The 19,888-nt window shown below is 40.1% G+C and overlaps 6 protein-coding genes across 10 annotated transcripts; 4 read left to right on the top strand and 2 right to left on the bottom strand.

Annotated features, from left to right (window-relative positions):
* The first annotated feature begins 1,970 nt into the window (after positions 1-1,970).
* LOC121756121 lies at positions 1,971-4,848 on the top strand. 3 transcript variants are annotated; one of them, XR_006040891.1, is made up of 5 exons: positions 1,971-2,194; positions 2,284-3,188; positions 3,273-3,498; positions 3,612-4,116; positions 4,323-4,848. XR_006040891.1 is itself a non-coding variant. In XM_042151586.1 (5 exons), exons 3-5 carry the CDS (start codon positions 2,694-2,696, stop codon positions 4,061-4,063), a joined length of 1,173 nt encoding a protein of 390 aa, XP_042007520.1. In that variant the 5' UTR covers positions 1,971-2,194; positions 2,284-2,344; positions 2,656-2,693; the 3' UTR covers positions 4,064-4,848. The 3 variants fall into 3 exon arrangements, 2 of the variants coding, with proteins under 2 accessions (XP_042007520.1, XP_042007521.1); XM_042151586.1 differs by having other exon boundaries at positions 2,284-2,344; positions 2,656-3,188; positions 3,612-4,848; XM_042151587.1 differs by having other exon boundaries at positions 2,284-2,344; positions 2,618-3,188; positions 3,612-4,848.
* A 605-nt stretch (positions 4,849-5,453) lies between these two features.
* Positions 5,454-7,180, bottom strand: LOC121753769. The gene is made up of 3 exons (XM_042149016.1): positions 7,119-7,180; positions 6,351-6,782; positions 5,454-6,229 (listed from the first exon to the last, which is right to left on the bottom strand). The coding sequence occupies exons 2-3, from the start codon at positions 6,765-6,767 to the stop codon at positions 5,627-5,629; spliced, it is 1,020 nt and encodes a 339-aa protein (XP_042004950.1). The 5' UTR covers positions 6,768-6,782; positions 7,119-7,180; the 3' UTR covers positions 5,454-5,626.
* LOC121753770 lies at positions 7,108-8,785 on the top strand. Of its 2 annotated transcripts, XM_042149018.1 has the most exons (3): positions 7,108-7,202; positions 7,704-8,033; positions 8,099-8,785. In XM_042149018.1, exons 2-3 carry the CDS (start codon positions 7,881-7,883, stop codon positions 8,576-8,578), a joined length of 633 nt encoding a protein of 210 aa, XP_042004952.1. In that variant the 5' UTR covers positions 7,108-7,202; positions 7,704-7,880; the 3' UTR covers positions 8,579-8,785. The 2 variants fall into 2 exon arrangements, with proteins under 2 accessions (XP_042004952.1, XP_042004951.1); XM_042149017.1 differs by lacking the exon at positions 7,108-7,202 and having other exon boundaries at positions 7,425-8,033.
* Positions 8,786-15,489: 6,704 nt separating this feature from the next.
* On the top strand, positions 15,490-16,120 carry LOC121754596. The gene is made up of 2 exons (XM_042149930.1): positions 15,490-15,569; positions 15,682-16,120. The coding sequence occupies exons 1-2, from the start codon at positions 15,490-15,492 to the stop codon at positions 16,118-16,120; spliced, it is 519 nt and encodes a 172-aa protein (XP_042005864.1).
* Positions 16,121-16,285: 165 nt separating this feature from the next.
* Positions 16,286-17,290, bottom strand: LOC121755240. Its single transcript, XM_042150517.1, has 2 exons — positions 17,013-17,290; positions 16,286-16,920 (listed from the first exon to the last, which is right to left on the bottom strand). Exons 1-2 carry the CDS (start codon positions 17,286-17,288, stop codon positions 16,873-16,875), a joined length of 324 nt encoding a protein of 107 aa, XP_042006451.1. The 5' UTR covers positions 17,289-17,290; the 3' UTR covers positions 16,286-16,872.
* A 1,261-nt stretch (positions 17,291-18,551) lies between these two features.
* Positions 18,552-19,742, top strand: LOC121754927 (putative B3 domain-containing protein Os03g0619850). 2 transcript variants are annotated; one of them, XM_042150214.1, is made up of 3 exons: positions 18,552-18,761; positions 18,839-19,036; positions 19,171-19,742. In XM_042150214.1, exons 1-3 carry the CDS (start codon positions 18,657-18,659, stop codon positions 19,297-19,299), a joined length of 432 nt encoding a protein of 143 aa, XP_042006148.1. In that variant the 5' UTR covers positions 18,552-18,656; the 3' UTR covers positions 19,300-19,742. The 2 variants fall into 2 exon arrangements, with proteins under 2 accessions (XP_042006148.1, XP_042006149.1); XM_042150215.1 differs by having other exon boundaries at positions 18,839-19,086.
* Positions 19,743-19,888: the final 146 nt, after the last annotated feature.

The following is a 19,888-nucleotide window of genomic DNA, read 5'->3' as shown; positions in this document are numbered from 1 at the left end:
AATGCAGGCATGTGGAGTTTAAGGTGGATGATGCAAGAGAGGGCTTATTTGGGGCAACAGCAACAGCTCTACTTTGAGGGATGAGTACAACCTGCCTGAAACACAGCAATTGTGTGGAATTGTCCAAAACCTGCCTAAGCCTGCTCCATATGTTTGAATTGTTGGTGTGGTTGATCATGGAATCACAAACTTTGGTCTTAATTTAATGCCTAATCATCATTTTCTTATTTACTATTGCATATACAAACTGAATCTGTTAATTATAAAAAAATTTGAACATAATGACACAAGTTTTGACTGTCAAATGAAGAAGCAATAAAGCAAATGCTCATATTGAGAAACTTCCCCTTCAAACATTTGTTTTCCATGAAGTTAGGTGCAAATATGTTAGAGCAATGTTCTTTTTGAACAAACATTTACTACATCTGCCAGATATTGAGCAAAACATTATAATCATGAATCAATAATAACAAGCCCTCTCTTCATTTTGGATCAAATGTATGTTGTTCTCAAAAGAAACACAACTTGGGCTTGGAGAGTTGTGCTTTTAAATCGACGAGAATGATGCTGGTATCTTGTGTTATTATATTAAGGGAGTGTGTGGTCAATTCCAGGGGTCATCATTCATTTTTTTTCCTAAATCATTACACTATCATCTCTATGGTGAAAAGTTTCATGAACGAATCCTAACTTGTTCATCACATTCTTTAAGACATCATTGTCATCAAGTTTCACATTTGCCCATCAATATTTTCCTTAACAAACAAATCAAATTGGTTGTTTTTAATCACCAACATATGTAAACTTCTTTTGCAAATGAGTTAGCCAACCCATCGCATACATACGCGTAAATGCAAGTTTCAATTTGTATCAAGGATCAACGACAACAACCATGAATATTAACTTGTTCACCTTCTTCAAACCTATCCAATATTTGTCAAACATTTCTTTCATTTTTTTTGTCATTCTACACAATTCATCTATCACCACCTTCAATATTTGCACTTTATGAATCTCATGAAAAAATAAATTAGAGGTAATACATAAAGATATAGAAATCCTATAAATTGCCTTCTTAAAAAACTCAACATCAGTTTTGCTTTCATCCTATCATCCTTACGAGGCACCCATCATTAGATTCAAGATCAATTATGTACATTGGGTCTAGCAGAACAAACATAATAAAGCTTGCTTTCTCAAATGTTGTTGCAGACTCCAACATCAAGAATGTCGAGTTCCATTAAATAGGAACATCTAAACAGAACAAACTCTTAATTGATGTATTTTTTTTCAATTCACAACTCTCTCTAAATTATCCGACCTAGGACTTGAGTACCCAACAAATCAAACAACACTTTCAAGCCATCTTGCACCACTAAGTTAAATATTTGATTAATGCTCATATGCTTATGGTTACCATTTCTAATATTTTTCCTCTATTAACTAATACTAGCTTCTTCCAAATATATTAATGCAACATCGTTCGAGGAAACATTATCAATAATAATAGTGAACTCATCATCAATTCCCCAATCATGTTAGCAGTTTCAATTTCTTTACCAATATCTCTTCGCTTCTAATTAGAAAATGGACTCAAATCGATAATTCTATTCACTTTTTGAATAGAATTCTATGTTGGTATGTGGTATAATGCAGTCTTTAGTTGGTCGATTAAACAAGGTCATGAGCAATCATATTAAATTGTCCATCTAAATGGAACATTAAACTTATTAGGGCATGCCATAGACAAAAAGGGTTGAAAGCCCTCTCATTTGACAAATATATGGGGTAGCTCATTAACAATAAGGAGGCGTTCGATGTGGCAGTTTTGACAAAAAATGCGAAATAAATCTGGCCAAATATGTTGTTCAGTGTACCTTGTTTCTTCGAGGTGGCCCCACATAAATGATTTTATGGCACTGTATCTCAATTAAATATATGTCTACAGTGTTCAAAGTTGGAGTGTTGTACACTTTTTGAAAGAAGAATTGTCCCAATAATTGAAACTCAACTCCCCAAAGTACCCATCTCATCTAATTTCCCCCCTTCCCCGTCACTCACTTGAGCATTCCAGATCTGAGCTAGGACCCAGCGCATTAGCCAGCGGTGGATCCGAAGGGGCCATCGCGGTGGGACTTGATTTACTCACAGTGAAGTAACAAGGTGATCGAGCTAGTGTCATCCCGTTTACAAGGTGATCGAGTACCAATCTGAAGTAACCCCCGATTCAACCTCTTCCTTTTTAAAATCACCTGCTGACAAGGGAAATTGGGTTTTTTATAGGTTCCTGGAAAACCAATATAGGTACACCTACGACGTAGCAAGAGACGGATCAGTCACAGAGGTACATACTGGCCTTTCGGGGTTACCATCTTCGTCTTGTTTAATTGGGCTTGTATTTGTAATGAAATCTTCGTGATTTGATATGATAACATGAACGAGACTGGTTCTCTGATTATCAAGGCTCCCTTAATTTTAGGCATCCAATAACCTAAAATGTACGAAGTTTAATTGGTGAAATTCATTTTGTTCTACCCTTTTTGTGGTAAATATAATTTTTTGGGAATGTGCAAATATGTATCACATAGAATGAATTGGAAGTCACTACTTTTGTCAGCTGCTTACAAACCATTTTAATCAACCATTTCGCTATAGCCACGGTGAGAACTCCAGTTAATTCCGCGAGATTACTGATGATGCTTGAAGACATCATGCTATTATATCGGGTAGAGAGCACAATTCTCGTGCAGCGTTACATCAGAGCCTGGATCGACCGCGCTAGGCGTACGATCATTGAAAATGCTAGGCAGTACAGCTTGATAAGTAAGGTTCCTCATCAGTTGAAACACTTGGATCGACTCATTCATGTCAATGATGTTGACTGCATAGCAAACTTAAGAATGGATCGCAACACATTTGGGAAGTTGTGTCGCATTCTCACTGCAAATGGAGGATTGAGCCCAGGGAAAGGATTAGGCATTGAAGAACAGGTGGCGATTTTTTTGGGAGTCTTAGCGCACCACAATAAAAACCGCGTGGTTCGTTTCAGTTTTTTCAGGTCCGGTTCGACAGTGTCCCATTACGTAAACAAGGTTTTGGGGGCTGTGTTGAGTCTCCACACAGTGTTATTATCGAAGCCTAAACCCGTGACGGATGATTGCATTGATCATAGATGGAAATGGTTCAAGGTAGTGCATTTTTTCCCCTGCAGCATGAAATTGGTGTAAGCTCCGTTTGTGTATGGTTTTTTTACACGGTTGTTGTTCTTGTAGGGCTGTCTCGGTGCACTCGACGGTACACACATCAACGTACTGGTAGGTACCAGTGACAAACCTCGTTATCGCACGCGAAAGGGGTCTATTGCTACGAACACCTTGGCAGTTTGCGATCGCAATATGCAGTTTGTTTATTTCCTACCTGGGTGGGAAGGTTCCGCCGGCGACTCTCGCGTACTCAGGGATGCGGTTGCGCGACCCAACGGACTACGAGTTCCACATGGTATGCAGCCTGGTCTAACGTGTGTCTGAGGCCATTTCACATTATATTTCCATTGGTTTTTAGGTATTGGGTTGATCTCTTTATGAATGTCATTCATCTGTGCACCGTTTCAGGCTGTTACTATTTATGCGACAACGGGTACGCCAATAGCAACGGCTTTTTGACCCCGTACAAAGGAGTTCGATACCACCTCAAGGAATGGGGCATAGGGAATGCACAGCCACAAAATCCAAAGGAATTGTTCAACATGAGGCACATCAAGGCAAGGAATGTCATCGAGAGAGCCTTTGCGGTTTTGAAGATACGTTGGGGAATATTACGTAGTGCATCTTATTACCCAATTCAAACACAAATCAGGTTAATCATGGCGTGTTTCCTTTTCCATAATTTTGTTCGCTACGAGATGAGCACTGACCCCTTTGAAGAAACGGTTGATGGAGAGAGCTCAGCAACCGGCACGGAACAAGATAGTCCACAACCTGAATATATAGACTACGTTGATCCAACTCCAGAATGGACTCAGTTCAGGGACTCCATTGCGATGACAATGTGGAACAATAGATAGCGCGTTTGTCGCAGTCATGTCATTAGATCCACCCAGACTTTGTTTACAATTTTGTAATTTCAACCGCTGTGCTCAACATCTGCATTATTTCATACCTATGTGTGATGACACCTGATTTTTCAAACACAAATTGTACTCCATGTTGAACTGGGCTCAATTTAAAAAGCATATGCATCCTGTTATATTAATGTGTGGCATGTGATTATTCCAAGTCCAATTTTACTCCATGTTGACTTTTCCCAATCTAATGTATTCACAGATTGTAATGGCCGAGGGCATACTCGAATGCAGATGTGGCAGGGGGAAGATGGAGTTGCGTCGTGCAGGGAAAACGGCTGCAAATGCAGGTCGTTACTACTTCAGATGCCCCGACAAACTGAACCATGTTGGATCATTTCAGTGGTACGACGAGACTGTCCGGGGACTGGGCTTGGAAGGAAAAAGTGGCTTTGAAGAACGGGGGAAAACATTTATGGGTGCCGAATAGAGATCTTATGCCACCGGCAGTGCAGTTGAATATAAAGGAGGTGTCCATTGCTATCGCGCTTCAACCACGAACGATATGAGGACCCTAGTGCAGCTTGGGTTCATGGCCGTCGTATTCTTGGCAGTGGGAATAATTTTAGGCAGGCTTCTGTAAACCGTATCGTATTCAGCAACGAGGTCTACTTTTTTGTCTTTTTGTATATGTATATATGATCCCTTGTCATGCTCCCTTTCATCAAACCAACCATGACTTCCCAATCTAATGTTATGTCTATTACTCTGTTCTTGACGCGTCCAAATCTTTGTCTACCCAACTCCATTGAATAACTCCTTTCATTTTGAGTACAACAGCAATACTTACAAGGCTTTTGAAAAGTGTATTTCCTGGATAGATGCAGCAGGTGGAATCAGCTCGTGACATTTATCTTCCAAAGCTGAAAACGAGTATGGGTTAAAAACTTTTCAAAAATCCAAGGACCCAGCTCCATCCACACATTGTAGAAGCCAAGCACTCATATCTGATGCAGATAATGTTGTCGGTGCTCTGGGAATTCATCAACACAAACATCATACTTACTCAAAGTTAAATAGATATTAGACTAGGATTAATTACAAATAGAGGAAAAATCTACTTTCTGCCCCCTATTTTCTCCTCAACAAAAGTCTCTCCTTTCCCCCTCAATGTAATCCCGTTTTTGTTCCAAGGCAACCGCTGGAATAACCACAATTCTGCAGTTTTGGGAGGCCTAACGGCCGACCGGGCGAAGTGTATGTACAAAACGCCCGATCGGGTGAAGATACTGCCTCCTTGCGTGCTGCAATTTTTTTGTCGCCCAAGTGTTTGATGGGGCATGCGTGAAGCCTTCAACAGTTTATTACATCCAATTACCAAACACAAATCAGGTGATTCAATATCATATGCATCAATTAATAGCTATACTAACTGAGAGACATAGGAATTAGTAGCGCGTATTCCAGATCCTAGTACTCTACAGCAACATACAAAATAGGCATCAGTTTTAGCAAAACAACGAAAAGGTAGATACAAAAGCCACGCCATTAACCATTACTATCCTTTCACATAACTTTTTGATTCTCCTCGATAAGCTTCAAAAGATAACCAAGACGAGCGCCAGCTCGCATTCCCATGAAAACCTCAAGGCGCTGCGGTTTGTCGCTTAATATGTTGCACAGTTCGTACCTTTGATCGAGCGTGAGGCCTTCAACAGTTTCCAGCTTGTCGAATACATCTTGTTTAGCCTTTCCAAGATCGAATTCATACCCGATCCTCGATGAAATCACCTCAAGACGCGCGTTTGTCTCAGCATGCAGATTTGAGAGGAATTCCATGAGTGATGCATCGGCAACCAAGTGTTTACGTTTCTGACTCCCCCCGGACTTGTTGATGGAAGCTTGTTTCCCATTATTACCGGAGTTGTAGCCTTCAAAGCCCGACGCCTGTGACAGAGGAATAACGTTATCGGAATCTTGGTCCTGGGCGCCTGGGAAATCGTTCTCGTTGACCTCACTACCACTTGGCCCATTGCCCCGCATACGGTGAACCGCATCATCAACCTGTTCTGCCCCTGCACCGTTAGCACGATCCTTCCCGAAAATGGCCTTCCATGTTTCCCATAAAGGCCATGACTTGCCCCGCATGAACTTCGCATCCTTATCAGCCTAAATAGTCACACGATGACATCAGAATACAAGCCACTAACCCAATGGTGTCGCACAGTTTGTGCTAACCTAGTTGTTCGAAAACTAAAAGTACGAAATACCCACTAAACCTTTTCCATACCTGGACGATTGCCTCCCACTGATCGTCGTCACATTCAATCATATATTGCCCATCCGAATTGAATCCCACGCCACTCCTCCCTAGTATTTTTGTTAGGCTCGTGTAGCTCTTCTTCCACGCGCTGATCCTGGATGTGATATGGGGCGTGCCTTTTAGGTCGGTATTCGGAAATTCCTTGCGTAGCGAGTCTTTAATCTTCCCCAAATAACCAGTACGAAAGCCATTGTCAGATTTCCATCCTTGAGCAAGTAGCTCAAGCATTGATGCAGCCAAGATCTCCTCTTCTCGGGCACTCCATATCCTCCGGGTTCGATCACCTTTTCGAAATTTATGCGGCGGGGGGCCTGTGTTTGCTGTCCAGCCATGGGATGGTATTCCTAGCGATCGGACTCCACTACGGCGTATGGGATCAGCCATGACACCTACTTCAAGCTGCACAAATTGACCATTTCAGAATTACACACATATTACTGACCAAGGTTCTGGCATACTCCTTTATCAAATTGGGCATATACAACAGTGCAGAAGAAAGTTATGACACAGAGTTGAAGGTTACTCTTGAATTACATATAGTTAAAAAGTGAAGCTGGACCATCAACTAAACCGATTTGTATAACATCAAAGTAGGGACAACAAATTAAACGGCTAACACTACCCAAATCAAAGTGGCTGCTCCAATTCAAAGTCAGGAAACAAACAATACCTAGGTGTAATTGCTGCTATGAGGCGAAAATCTGACAAGCTTGGAACGAGAAGATTGGTATTTACCTCGTACTTCAGAATGCGATCTGTAAGCGCACGGATGTCCTTCACTGGTGTGGCTATCTCTAATTCAGAAGGTTTGAAAATGAGGTAAGCTTTCTATTTGAATGCGTCTTATTCAGAATGCGCGGGAGATGAAAATTGGACTGTCCGAAATTTGGGTCAATTTTGCTTGATTGCTCATGAAGTGGGACCCGTTCAAAATGTGGGGTAAATGAATTTCCACCAAGTAGTCAATGATATTAGATGAGACGTCACCCACTTCCATTTATAAATTGAGGTCTATCCATCCATTTTTTTAAAGCTATCTTCCCAAGTGAGGTGGGAATACGTCAAATCCACAATCAAATACTCACCTTTTTTCCTCAATCTACCCACCTTCATCAGTAGATGTTAACAACTCAAATAGGCAAAATAAGGAGTTCATATATCCACCTACACATACTCTCATAAATGTGGGAACAAATAAATGATGCAGATAAGTAGATACAAGTCTTTCAAACTAATCAATGTACCAACCTCTATTTAAGAAATCCATCAAACCAGCTCGTTGTTATTTAGTCCAAATTCCATTCCTTTTTACACATACAGAATGCATATTCCTCAGCAAGCTGTGTACCTGTACTACGGCGTTTGGACCATGGAGCTCGATGACGTCGTACTAAACACGATCAACAAACTGAAAGGGAGACCCAGTGGAAGTTCGATGACTTTCCACATTGGTTTTTTGAGAAGGCGCAGCACGCAGTGCAAACTAAAACCAACATTATGCTGACCGAGGTGGACATCAAACAACGTCTCGACTTCCTAAAGCAGAGGTACACCACCTTCAAGGCGGTTACGAAGAACAAAGGCGCATCATATGACGTGGAGGCTAAGGTGGTGCGGGCGTCTGATGTGATCTGGGAGGAAATTCTGAAGGTAAGTATGCTCAAAAATGGTTTTTAATGTGTGCGTGCAACTCCTGAGCAAAGTTACTTGTGTAGAAAACTCCATTTGCGGCAGCTTACTACCACCGAGATGATCCCCACTTCCCGCAGTTGGCGTGCTTGTACGGAATGGACGACGTCAAGGAGGAGAAAGAAGTTGAAATCATCGTGCTTTCTGACTGTACCGAGGAGATCCCTACTGATGAACCGTCGTGCTACGAGGTTAGTGGCTTCGTAGCTGAGGTGAACTCGCCCATGATGTTACCCCCGCAAATGATTCGACGTAAACTATTTGCGGAAGATGCCGCACCTCAACATGATCAGGAGTCAACCAATGACGTCGGCATGTATTTCATCGACATTGCCCCAGATGGGAGGCTGCTAACTCACCTCGAGCGTACCCGGGTATTGCCGAGGGCAGCTGCAGCGAAGACAGATGACACTGGACCCTCTGCTCGATCACCTAATGCGAGTTCCGTTGCGTCCAACTCGCCTCTCGGATGGTGGCCTCACAACATCAGGCGTCCCAACTTCTAACTATTGCCTACAGTGATGAAAACTTCTGTAAACTATGATATGCTAGCATATATCTTTTGTGCCAAGGATTTACATCTCATTTTGCCGGACCTACGTTTTGGGAGGTGGACAAAAATCCATAGTAGTGTAATAGGTAGAGCATCGTGTATTGGTTTGTTGTACGGAGTCGTTCCTCCACCTTGTTCATGCTCGGTTTAGGAACTAAAATTATGTATATTATGTAATGCTGGTGCTCTGTTTATGAACTTAAACTATGTATATTATGTGATGTTTATATATTAACTTCATAACTGCAGGTGCTCTGTTATAGCTAATGCACCATACACTGACATTTGATCTACTGCTTCGTGTAGTATGCATTTGTTGTGCCTAGCCCATTACACCTGCAAACAAAATTTGCGTAAGTTGAACCCCAGCGATTGCGAGACGTGTTTGTTTGCTGATTTGAAGAAACGGACCACGCCTCATGCCATTATTTCCTGATTTTACCCAAAATGCTGAATGGGACGTGGAGAGATTATCCCGAGTTGAATTTCTTGTCTACTGCGTTCGGTGGGTGATTTACAATGAGAGGACGTCTCCTTGCTCCACAAAAATTACTTCCCCCAGAAGCCTAAACCGCGTGGTGTTCGGTGCTCTGCGAAATTGAAATGAGAATTCGTAGTTATTGACTGAGGGGTAATTTGGGAAATTCGCTGTGTATGGCCGCTCAATTAACAAATGGGGAATTATTGCTCTGTTCAACACAAGTCCCATATCAGAAAAGGTGAATGCACTTTTACAATATCTCGCAAGTGGGCCACACCTTATTAAATATGTGGCTGTTTTAATTCTGCCCAGCCCAAAACAATGACATCGAACGGGCCCTAAACATATAAGCTAAGACATTCCTAAACTCTTATTTGGTCAAAATTCACTCCCTCCATCCCCAAAGAATATGCAGTTTGAGTTCAGCATGAGTTTGATGCACTATTTATTAGCTCTAAAAATACTTGCAAGCATACAAGGTAAATCTAGTATAGCTAAAGATCAGTACCTGGATATCGAACACAGTGAATAAGATTGCAACTAACTATTATATACTAAGCATCATATATTATTTAGAGACACGAAAGTTTTTAGGTTTGATTTATAAAGCTAGACTAAAAAATAAACAAACAACATAAAGCATAAAAACAAAATAATACAAAGCAAGCTAAGAATGTAGAGTTTTAGAATCCAACTACTACAACCTAGTGATGATTAATCTCACACAACCTTTACCTTTATGTGTCTCTAGGATTATTAGGAAAGTCGCGATTCTAAAATAAGCACTCTCTCGAGTGCACCTATTCAGTAGATTAGTCTCTAAACTATCAAAGTATCCTTCCAATAGATTAGATTCTAACTCCTTAAGTTCCTAAGACTCAAGCCCTCACAAAGGATCCCCTCTCTCGAGTGCAGATAAACCTATGTGTTGTACTCATTCCTTTTACCCCGTAAAACTAGCTATCTCTCGATTAATCTAGTTAAACGAACATAGTTCTAAAGTTGGTCAGACAAAAGAACAATAAAAGCACAAGAACAATCAAAACAACCACAAGAGCTAGGAAAATGTTCAATTCAATAAATCAAAACATATTCATAATAGTTTTCACCAAAAAATCTACAATGTATGTTTAACTACTCATAGACAAGTAGTAAAAATAATAATAAAAGCACAAGACATGAAAGAAAATGATAAAACCCAAGGTTGAATATCCAATCTTCAGTCTTCTCTTGCCTGGATCTTCAGAGCTCCGCTCAATGGAAGGTGGGGGAATTTAAGTATGGAATATGCGAAGGAATGTGTAGAGATGGGGAAGGATTGCAGGCTCTGAGATGGGGAAGGATTGGAGGCTCTGAGATGAATGTTATGAATGGATATTTATAGGCTATAAAAAGGTTTATTCTTCATATTTTTCGTGCCCTACAAGAAATGGAAATATAGTATTTTGTTTCCTTCATTGAATTTCTACCTAAATTTCCGTCAGCTTTGACTGCACTGTGCAATGTTCGTAGAATGGTCATAACTTTCTCCACAGAAATTCGATTGAGACGTGCGAGGTATCCACGTGAAGCTCTTTCGAAGAAAAAGATAATGGTATGCATTAATCACTGATTGGACTTGAACACTGCCAGGAAACTCAGCTTGAACAGAGGCTGCTGCACCTTGGACTTTTTGCACCTTTTCCTGCCTTTTTCTATCATTTCTCAACAAACACGTCAAAATACCAACATTTATAACATATGCGATTTAAGAACATAATTTCCATGATTGACATTTAAAATGTGTCAAATCTAGCCCTTAAAAACATGCAAAATCCGTGTTTGTCAGGGTTTTAATGTAAAATTAGTAAAGTAAGAGGAAGGTAGAGAGAAAAAGTAATTAAAATATTGTTAGTGGAGAATGGGCCCCACCAATAGAGGAATTTTTTTTTTTCAAATTGGAAAGTGAATATTCTAGTGGGCGGACTAAAAATGAAAGAGTGCATATTCTTGTGGGACGGATGGAGTAAGTACTAAGGAATGAACTTTGGCCACATGGTAAAATTCTTGTGGCCACATGGTGAATATTCTTGTGGGACGGATGGAGTAAGTACTAAGGGATGAACTTTGGCCACATGGTAAAATTAATAGTGCTTGATTAGGACCCATTGTTGTAAGTTTTTTACATTTATGCAAATGAACTTGAATGATTTCTCAGTTATCTATGTCATAGTAACTCGAACTTTCAACTTATTAATTAGAAGGAACACATCTTACAAATTAAGATACACTTGATCAGGAGAAAACACAACTCCGAAAGTTATTCTTCAGATAAGATTCAATAGTCTAAATACAGTCATGATATTATATTAGCATGATACACAATCCCTTTGTCTCATTATATATCACATTTTTTCTTTTTAGGATGTCCCACGGTCTCACTCTATAAAGGACACATTCTTAAAAATGCATCACTTTCTCTACATTATTTTGTCTTCTACTTTATTATCTTTATACTTAACTTATAAATTAACACTACATATAATTTGTTTGTAATAAAAAAATGCTCCACTTAGAAAAGACAAATGGAGTATATTATATTAGGGTAGCATGTGTCGACAAATTTATGTCGACATAGACGGAAAATTTATACTCCCTCCTAATAAACACAAGTTTTGCATGTTTTTAAGGCCTAGATTTGGCTCATTGTATATGTCAATAATGGAAATTATGTTCTTAAATTGCATATGTTGTACATTTTGGTATTTTGATGTGTTTGTTAATAAATTATAGAAAAAGACATAATAAAGGTGCAACAGCCTTAGAAGACAACGAGTTTGAAGTTCAATCAGTGCCTCATATATATCATTCTCTTCGTCTTGAAAAGAACTTCGCGTGGATACCTTGAACATCTAAATCGATGTTTTGTGCAGAAGTTATACCCATTCTACGAACGTTGCGTAGTGTAGTCAAAAGCTGATGAAAATTAGCCGGAAATTCAAGGACGACTAATCTCTCATATTAATTGAAGGACTCGAAATTAGCATTTTTCCCCTTACTTGGAGGACACTTTTTTTTACCAATTCTAAACCTTTTTCAAGCCTAATATACCACATAACCTAATTCATAATATTCATATCAAAACCTCTAATTCTCTCTCCCTCTCTCTATGTTTCTTCCATCCCATATTTCACATATTATTCTTCCATCTTCCATTGGAGCTGAGCTTTGCAGATCTAGAGATCCAGAAAAGAAAAGAATGAAGATTGCATAATTCAACATTTGGTTTTGTTTTGTTTTGTTTTACTTCATGTCTAGTACTTCAATTGTTGTTTTTCCTACTTGTCTATGAGTAGTAAACATCTTTTGTGGAGTTTTTGGTAAACATGCTATGATTTTGAGTTATTTATTCAGTTGATTTTCTTTGTTAGCTCTTGTAGTTATTTCAATTTCGTGCTTATACGTTTGTTTAATTGGCCATCTTATAAGTACTACAATAATCGAGAGATGAGTAGTTTAATTAGAAAGAGGAGAAATTGACATCTTTGCCAATAAAATCGAGAGATTTGAGCCTTTGATGAAGCAAATTATCTTGTGAGCTTTTAGGAATTGTTGCCTTAGTTAAACTAGACATAAATAAATAAATAAATACAGAAAACATATAAACAAATGTTGAGTTTTAGGTATCATAATCACAAGATATTATCCAATCGTCTTCCTTGAATTACGACCTCTAAAGTTATTAAGCTATCACATATGTAAAACAATTTCTTCTCTAGAAGTATACAATTTGTAGATTGCTACTATCACGCCCGCATTTTCTAAGGATAGAAAATGTGGTTGATCGCGACTAGGGGAGGGTTAAAGAAGTGAGAAAGAAATGGGAAAACAACACAACTCGAAACGAATATTATCTGAACAATACTTGAACTCAAAAGAAACAACATTCAGCGGAAGCAATCGAGAGAAGAATAATATTATGTATGAAGACATAATTTATTCGGAACATTCTATTTACTATCTTCATTCACTTTAATTCTCAACACCCTCCGCGCTCGTCACAGCTCAACCTGCACATAGGGCTGATTACTTGATGCACTCAGTGGACTTATGCCGAAAACATTTTATAAAAAGTATTTAACATGCCACCATTGAGTGACCTCGGGGTTTTAACTTTAGAAAATGCTCGAGACACTAAAATCATTTTCATCGTAAAAATAATGACTGCAGTCAAAGTTCCCATAGATGTCTACCATAAATGATCCATTGATGACAAGGAATATGGACACATTCCAAGTCACTGGACCGACCAACTCGAAAGATGGCGCACGACCTCCACAGGTGTACACTAGCCTGAGTAGGGACTCACTCCCTAGTCAGACCCGAATTCGATTATCCATAGATGACAAAAGCCGCATCAGATAGGTTCCATAGAAAAACAAAACACGACATGAAAAATATTCATGACATCATTTTCACATAAAAATATACTTAGGGCATAGCCCTTATTTAAAAAGAAAGCACACCTCAAACGCTTATATCCTCAAACCATTTTCTGTTCTCACCGCAAACAACGTGTTCAAGTTCACCCTTTTTGAAATAACATGATATGCAATAATTAGACTTTGAAAAATAAATAAATTTACCAATGCATGTATCCTAAATGTGTGCTCAAATTATTCTTCGTTCTCATGTAATAAAACAGATTCATCAATTAAACACCAAAGTTCCCAACATAGTTAATCTCTTGGTCGTTACTGATAAAAGGCAATATGTAAATTTCCATTACAAATTAGTCCAATTACTTAATAAACTATACCAACCCATGGGCCAAACTTATTAATTAACTAGCAATACAATTAAGTCCAAAAGAAAAGTCAAATCAACAAAAACCTAATACTTCCAATTCACTACACGTATATGAACAAAAGGAAAAATGAAAAAGGTAAAAAAGTATACTACACTCCCTGCCACCTACCTACGCCCATCTCTCTCTTTAGGGTCCGTTTGTTATCCATGTTAGGCATAGATACTCCTCCCTATCTACCCTAATTTTTGTGTTTGGTTTCCATGTTAGCAATCTACATGACCCGGTTCTTACATCTCAGTACCCGACTCACGCGGAGGTATGGCAACCCAAAACAGAGATAACTCTGTCTCTCTTTCACCATGCGATAGGGAGGAGTAATAATCGGTGAAGATTTCACATTTCACCCAATTGACTTGAATACCCATTTATTTACTCCATCTCCATCTACTTTACTCCACAATCAACCCCCAATTGCTTTTGTACGACGCGTTATGTGAGGTTTGTTGTGTCGAAAATCTTGGGTGCCGTTGTTGCTGGTGTTGTTTACAATTTCATATGGGCTAACCCAATTTGGTATTCTCACCGCATTTGCGTTCATTGGTAGGTTGCAAGCAAACGCCCTGGGTAATACGAGCGCCGACGAGCCATGGACGACAACGACGCTGTTAAGCAGGTAAGTTCCTCATTTCTCAGAGGAGGAAGTGACATTTGTTTGCTATAGAGCCGAAATGGCCTTCACAATTTGTCGCTAAATGGCAGACTATAGGTTGTAATATGTGCTCGAATTCTGTTGTATGAATTTTGTTGAATAAATTGACTTGATTCCAGCTTTTGTGTATGATGATATTGAAGTCAGTTTGTGTGTTATCTGTTAATTGACATTGGAGTTCATTATAGATACCTTGGCCTTCACAATTTGTGCCTATTAACTGTCCAAATGTTTGCTGTTCTTTGTGATATGGGGGGTTATTGTAGGAAACAGGGGGGGGAGATTAACCCCAGAGGTAATGATTGACTCCATTCCGGCTCATGTAAAGCAGCTGGATAGGCTTGTCCGGGTTTCTGATCGTTCATGTGTAGACAATTTGCGGATGGATAGAAACACTTTTGGTAGACTGTGTCGCATTCTACGTGACCGGGCATGATTAGTAGACCAAAAATTTGTCGCCGTTGAGGAACAAGTTGCTATGTTTTTGTCCATTTTAGCTCACCACAAAAAGACTCGGGTTGTAGGTCACGATTTCATGCGTTCTTCTGAAACAATGTCTAAGTACACACATATGGTGCTCTGTGGGGAGCTTACTTTGCATGATATTTTTTTAGTGAAACCGAAACCGGTTGGTGATGACTGCACGGACTCAAGATGGAAGTAGTTTAAGGTATGTGTAATCTCTGGTCCGGCATATTATACTTTATACCGAACTCTGTTCTGACGTCTCAACCAACTAATGTTTGTAGGGTTGCCTTGGAGCTTTAGATGGAATATACATACACGTACACGTGCCCATTGCTGACGCACCACGTTATCGAAATAGAAAGGGGCAAATATCAACAAATACACTTGCAGTGTGTGATCGCCAACTTCGGTTCGTGTATGTGCTGCCAGGATGGGAGGGTTCAGCTGGTGATTCGCGAATATTACGTGATGCCATTAGCCGGCCTCTCGGGCTTAAAGTACCCAAAGGTCAAACATATTGATAGTTGTGTTAGTAAAGTGGGTAGGCTGGATACTCACCTTTTCACATTTGTTCTCATTTGTAGATTGCTATTACCTCTGCGATAATAGATATGCCAACAGCGAGGGATTCATCACTCCGTACAAAGGCGTTCGTTACCATTTGAAGGAGTGGAGTCATAGAACCCAGGCACCGCAAACAGCCGAGGAATTGTTCAACTTGAAGCATTCTAAAGCTCGGAATGTTATTGAGCGTTCATTTGCAGTATTCAAGATGCGTTGGGGAATACTTCGCACTCCAAGCTTCTATCCTATTGAGGTCCAAACGGGATTGATCATTGCGTGTTTCTTGCTCCACAATTTTATACGCACTCACATGGAGGTGGATTCGTATGATGAATTGGTAGGAGAACATGATGAAGATGGGTATGGAAGTGATCACGATGATCCCGTCGTGACCACTATAACTACGGTCGCACCAACACCATTGTGGACGAAGAAAAGGGACGACCTTGCTTCTGCAATGTGGGCTAATAGGACAAACGTGTGATCGATGCGGCTGCGATGATTAGTCCCATAACATATCACTGTGTATTAATGCATTGAAATGTGTCATAACATACTTATTAACACTCTTTGTTTTTAGTAATGAGCATTTGTTTGACATCTTTCTAGAAATTGGTCGAGCTTTGATGCGTTTTTGGGAACTATTAAATATCCAACTAACATTGCATTTCATTTGAAAATTATACACACATAATACAACACCCATCAGAGCAGTCTCCCTTGTACATCGCAAAACAAAGAACACAAGCTAAACCTACATTCAACTGTCATTTCTTCATTCCACTTACACAACAATATATTACTACGTAGACAAAAGTTATCGAGACTGGTCGGGGGCAAAACGTAGATACTTAAGGGGCGAATTTGCGCGATGGGGCTGCAGGACTCCAGGACGCGCACGATGAGCCTTTCGGCGATGAGTATAATGGCTTCACTGGAAACAACCGAGTTGGATCCATTCGTCAAACAAGTCCTCCAGCAATGCTTGGCGAGCCTTGTTCGATATTGGTTGATGCCTCATCAAAAAGCTTCCGGCGAACCATTGTAGATGGATTGACAAATGGCGAATTGACTTCGTCGGGATCAGCTGGCGAAGGAAAATGCTTCGCACGAGTATGTGCATTTGGTACGGGGGAATCGGTTATCACGATAACCTCCGTTGCGTCGGATATGGCTATCACCTCTCGCGACTTCTCCTTATTCACATCCCGAAGCCCAAACATGGTCGTTAAGCGGCTATATTCCACCTCGTCTCGGTAATAGTAAGCACCAGCGAGGGGGTGTCTGCAAAAAAGTATTATAAACCACCATGATGGTTTACCGATCTGATTCAAAAAATAATGACAACACATTTCACCCCCGAATCTACGACATACCCGAAATATAAACTTCCAAGTTTCTTCGTCTGCAATGATGCGCTTCTCATCAAGGTCCCAGCTGACTCCCGGTGTACTAACAACTTCGTTGAAAGTCTGGTGGCGAACTCGGAGTAGCTCCAACCGACTGACAATATCAGCACAAGTTATTGCAGTGGCAAAGCGAAGATTGATTACCTTACATGCCTCGTTGAGCACCGAATCCGTTACATAGTCATCTGTCGATGAGCTGTTAGTTCGCAGCTTGATCACAATAGAAAGTAGCAACGTATCCATCGCTGTGTTCCACTTGCCCCTGTAGAAAAAGGTCGCTTGATTTGGGATAAGTGGGTTCATGGAGCGTATTTGATGAGTTGTGGGTTACAAAGTTGGTGTGGTTATGAACTCAACGGATGTCGTTTATGTAATAGCTAAGTAAACACTCAAATGTGCAATTCCTAGAGTAGTTTTCATAGACGTATTTACTCAAGTTAGATAAAGGTCATATCAAAGTAAAATTTACATCCCCCGGCTAGCTCGCATGTTTAGTGTACTAGGCAGCCACTACTTTGCATTAATTTCGTCGTCACATATCAGTAGGCCGCAAAAAGCCCGCTCGGGTGTTTGGCCTTATAAAAAATGCCCGGTCGAGCGAACAAACTGGACTCCGCGACCAAACTCTGGCAAAACCCCCGGTCGACCGTTTTATCCATGCAAAATCACCCGCCCTCGCAAATGGTTATGCATGGCGCGGCTTTCTTAAAACTACCGACGCGTTCTTCATCATCCGGGGCCCGGTGGAGTAGTGCAAGATGCTCACGCGAAGCTATCTCGACGATGAAGACAATGGTAGTATTACGAGAGGATTCAGAATGTATCTTCAACGGCAAATTCTGATACGAATGAGATTTCCAAACATAGATTTGGTCGTATGATTTTTTGTTTAGATAAGTACTACATTAAAACCGAAATACATAAATTTGCATATAGCAACACATATGTTGCCAATTTACGCGTGATAAACATTTAATCCCTTCGCGAATAAAAAAAATTTACGCTAATATTCTATATGCTATATAATTTTAACAAATTCACTTGCGTTCACTCAAATTAAACAAATCCTTTTATTGTTTCCTATGAGCTAATCCCTCGATGTGTACAAATGATATCATTTTCCCTCAAATGCAATATACCAACCATTATATATTAGAAAACCCTTAATTGTTTACTATAATCTAAGGCTATTATTTTATGCATGAATAATGTGTTAGTATGCATATATTTTTTCCACATGTGGAGCGTAACCCCTAATTACCATATTTTCTCTACCTTTTTTTTGGCAATCCATTCAAACATCCACCCATATCTGTATGAATTTAATATAATCAGCCCCATTAATATTGTTTGTTCTTTGTAATTCAACTCCCAACTACCATCAAGTTATCGACGAAGCAATGCATACCTAGTTTCACACGCCAAGACTATTTGCTCAACCACCGATTCAGAGAACATAAATTTTCTCCACCTTCCTCACCCTTTCTCTTTAATGCATAAGGTTGTCTTCTCCATTAGAAGGCTATATAGGAAATAGGTATCTAGACGGATAGACAACACTCCACACTTAGTCGAAAACTACGGCAACTTTGCATCACACACAACCGAAAAATGGAAGATGATGGTTCTAACTCCGTCCCGAACGTCGACCCGGACTACCAACGACTCCCCGCATTCATGATGGTTTTCCACCAGGGGCGATTCCATGATGACATGGTATGTGGCTTTATGTGTTGATATATTACAAATGACATTGGCCGAATTTTGATTTCACGTCAACTTATAACATGCAGCGACTTCCAGACAAATTTGTCGGGATTAACGGGCATGACCTACCGTTCGACTGCAGGCTCGTTTGGCCGAATGGAATACGCTATAGAGTGCGAATTCTAAAGCTTGCCAATGGGTTCTTCTTCTCATCCGGATGGAGAGAGTTTGTTCGTGCTACCGGCGTTGTACACGACGATCATCTCACCTTCACTTTGGTGGATGTAGGAATTTTCAATGTTAAACGGTTTGATAGCGAAACGCATTTTCCCCTGTAGGGAGACGCTGGCGGTAATCCAACTTGAAATCATCTAGTTTGTTCATTTGGGACTAATACACAAACTCATTTTATTTGTAGTTGTTGAAGACGACGATGTGGAAGGTAGCCACGGCCCGGACATCGATACGTCCGATGATTACGTGCCATCGGGGACTGAATCTGAGACAACAATGGATGACGACTACGTGGACGATAGAGGGGCACTAAACATCGACGGCTTCCCTACATTTGTAATTACGCTCACCCCGACTAACATCAATCGCAGCCTTGAGATCCCATATGGCTTTTGGCAACGCCATATCCCGATGGGGGTAATACAAGCGGGAGTGTATCTGGTGATCGAAGGGGGGATGTGGCTATGTACACTCAAACACAACTCGAGGAAGATATGGGCGAAGCATGGGTGGGCTCGCTTCAAACACGATCATAATCTAGTGGTAGGGGTGCGTTGCTATTTCAAGCTCGTTGATGCCTTTGTTGTCCAATTTCAAGTGTGGTTTGAGCGTCCCTAACTTCGTTGGAAGTAATTACGTTATCTGTATGTATGCAGTTTTAGTAAGACGCTTAGTATCATAATGTAGGTGATAATGAAGGTTGTGTACGCTCATCATGGCAAATTTTCAATAAACTTGCTTTGATTGTGTGATGAATGGGTTTAATGTATGGTATTTTTGGGTTAATGTTTGTCAAATAGAATATGGATATGTAATACTATGAAAAATAACCACTTTAAGGCACATTGGACGTATTCGCAATATACTCTTGTACTTATTTCACGTTCTAACCATGTACTAAT

This window comes from Salvia splendens, chromosome 11 (genome assembly GCF_004379255.2).
Source record: "Salvia splendens isolate huo1 chromosome 11, SspV2, whole genome shotgun sequence".
In the NCBI taxonomy this organism is placed as follows: Eukaryota; Viridiplantae; Streptophyta; class Magnoliopsida; order Lamiales; family Lamiaceae; genus Salvia; species Salvia splendens.
The sequence above is the reverse complement of the archived record's forward strand: the minus strand, read 5'-3'. Positions and strand labels throughout refer to the sequence as shown.

Excerpts from the sequence above, each read along its gene's own strand:
- LOC121754927 (XM_042150214.1), top strand. The coding sequence starts at position 18,657 with ATGGAAGATGATGGTTCTAACTCCGTCCCGAACGTCGACCCGGACTAC. Across the intron at positions 18,762-18,838 it reads GGCGATTCCATGATGACATG|CGACTTCCAGACAAATTTGT; the intron begins GTATGTGGCTTT and ends TATAACATGCAG. Across the intron at positions 19,037-19,170 it reads TCACCTTCACTTTGGTGGAT|TTGTTGAAGACGACGATGTG; the intron begins GTAGGAATTTTC and ends TTTTATTTGTAG.
- LOC121755240 (XM_042150517.1), bottom strand. The coding sequence starts at position 17,288 with ATGGATACGTTGCTACTTTCTATTGTGATCAAGCTGCGAACTAACAGC. Across the intron at positions 16,921-17,012 it reads CTTGGAAGTTTATATTTCGG|ACACCCCCTCGCTGGTGCTT; the intron begins GTATGTCGTAGA and ends ACTTTTTTGCAG.
- LOC121754596 (XM_042149930.1), top strand. The coding sequence starts at position 15,490 with ATGTGCTGCCAGGATGGGAGGGTTCAGCTGGTGATTCGCGAATATTAC. Across the intron at positions 15,570-15,681 it reads GCCGGCCTCTCGGGCTTAAA|ATATGCCAACAGCGAGGGAT; the intron begins GTACCCAAAGGT and ends CTGCGATAATAG.
- LOC121756121 (XM_042151586.1), top strand. The coding sequence starts at position 2,694 with ATGATGCTTGAAGACATCATGCTATTATATCGGGTAGAGAGCACAATT. Across the intron at positions 3,189-3,272 it reads ATAGATGGAAATGGTTCAAG|GGCTGTCTCGGTGCACTCGA; the intron begins GTAGTGCATTTT and ends TTGTTCTTGTAG. Across the intron at positions 3,499-3,611 it reads CGGACTACGAGTTCCACATG|GCTGTTACTATTTATGCGAC; the intron begins GTATGCAGCCTG and ends GCACCGTTTCAG.
- LOC121753769 (XM_042149016.1), bottom strand. The coding sequence starts at position 6,767 with ATGGCTGATCCCATACGCCGTAGTGGAGTCCGATCGCTAGGAATACCA. Across the intron at positions 6,230-6,350 it reads AGTGGGAGGCAATCGTCCAG|GCTGATAAGGATGCGAAGTT; the intron begins GTATGGAAAAGG and ends GTGACTATTTAG.
- LOC121753770 (XM_042149018.1), top strand. The coding sequence starts at position 7,881 with ATGCTGACCGAGGTGGACATCAAACAACGTCTCGACTTCCTAAAGCAG. Across the intron at positions 8,034-8,098 it reads TCTGGGAGGAAATTCTGAAG|AAAACTCCATTTGCGGCAGC; the intron begins GTAAGTATGCTC and ends TTACTTGTGTAG.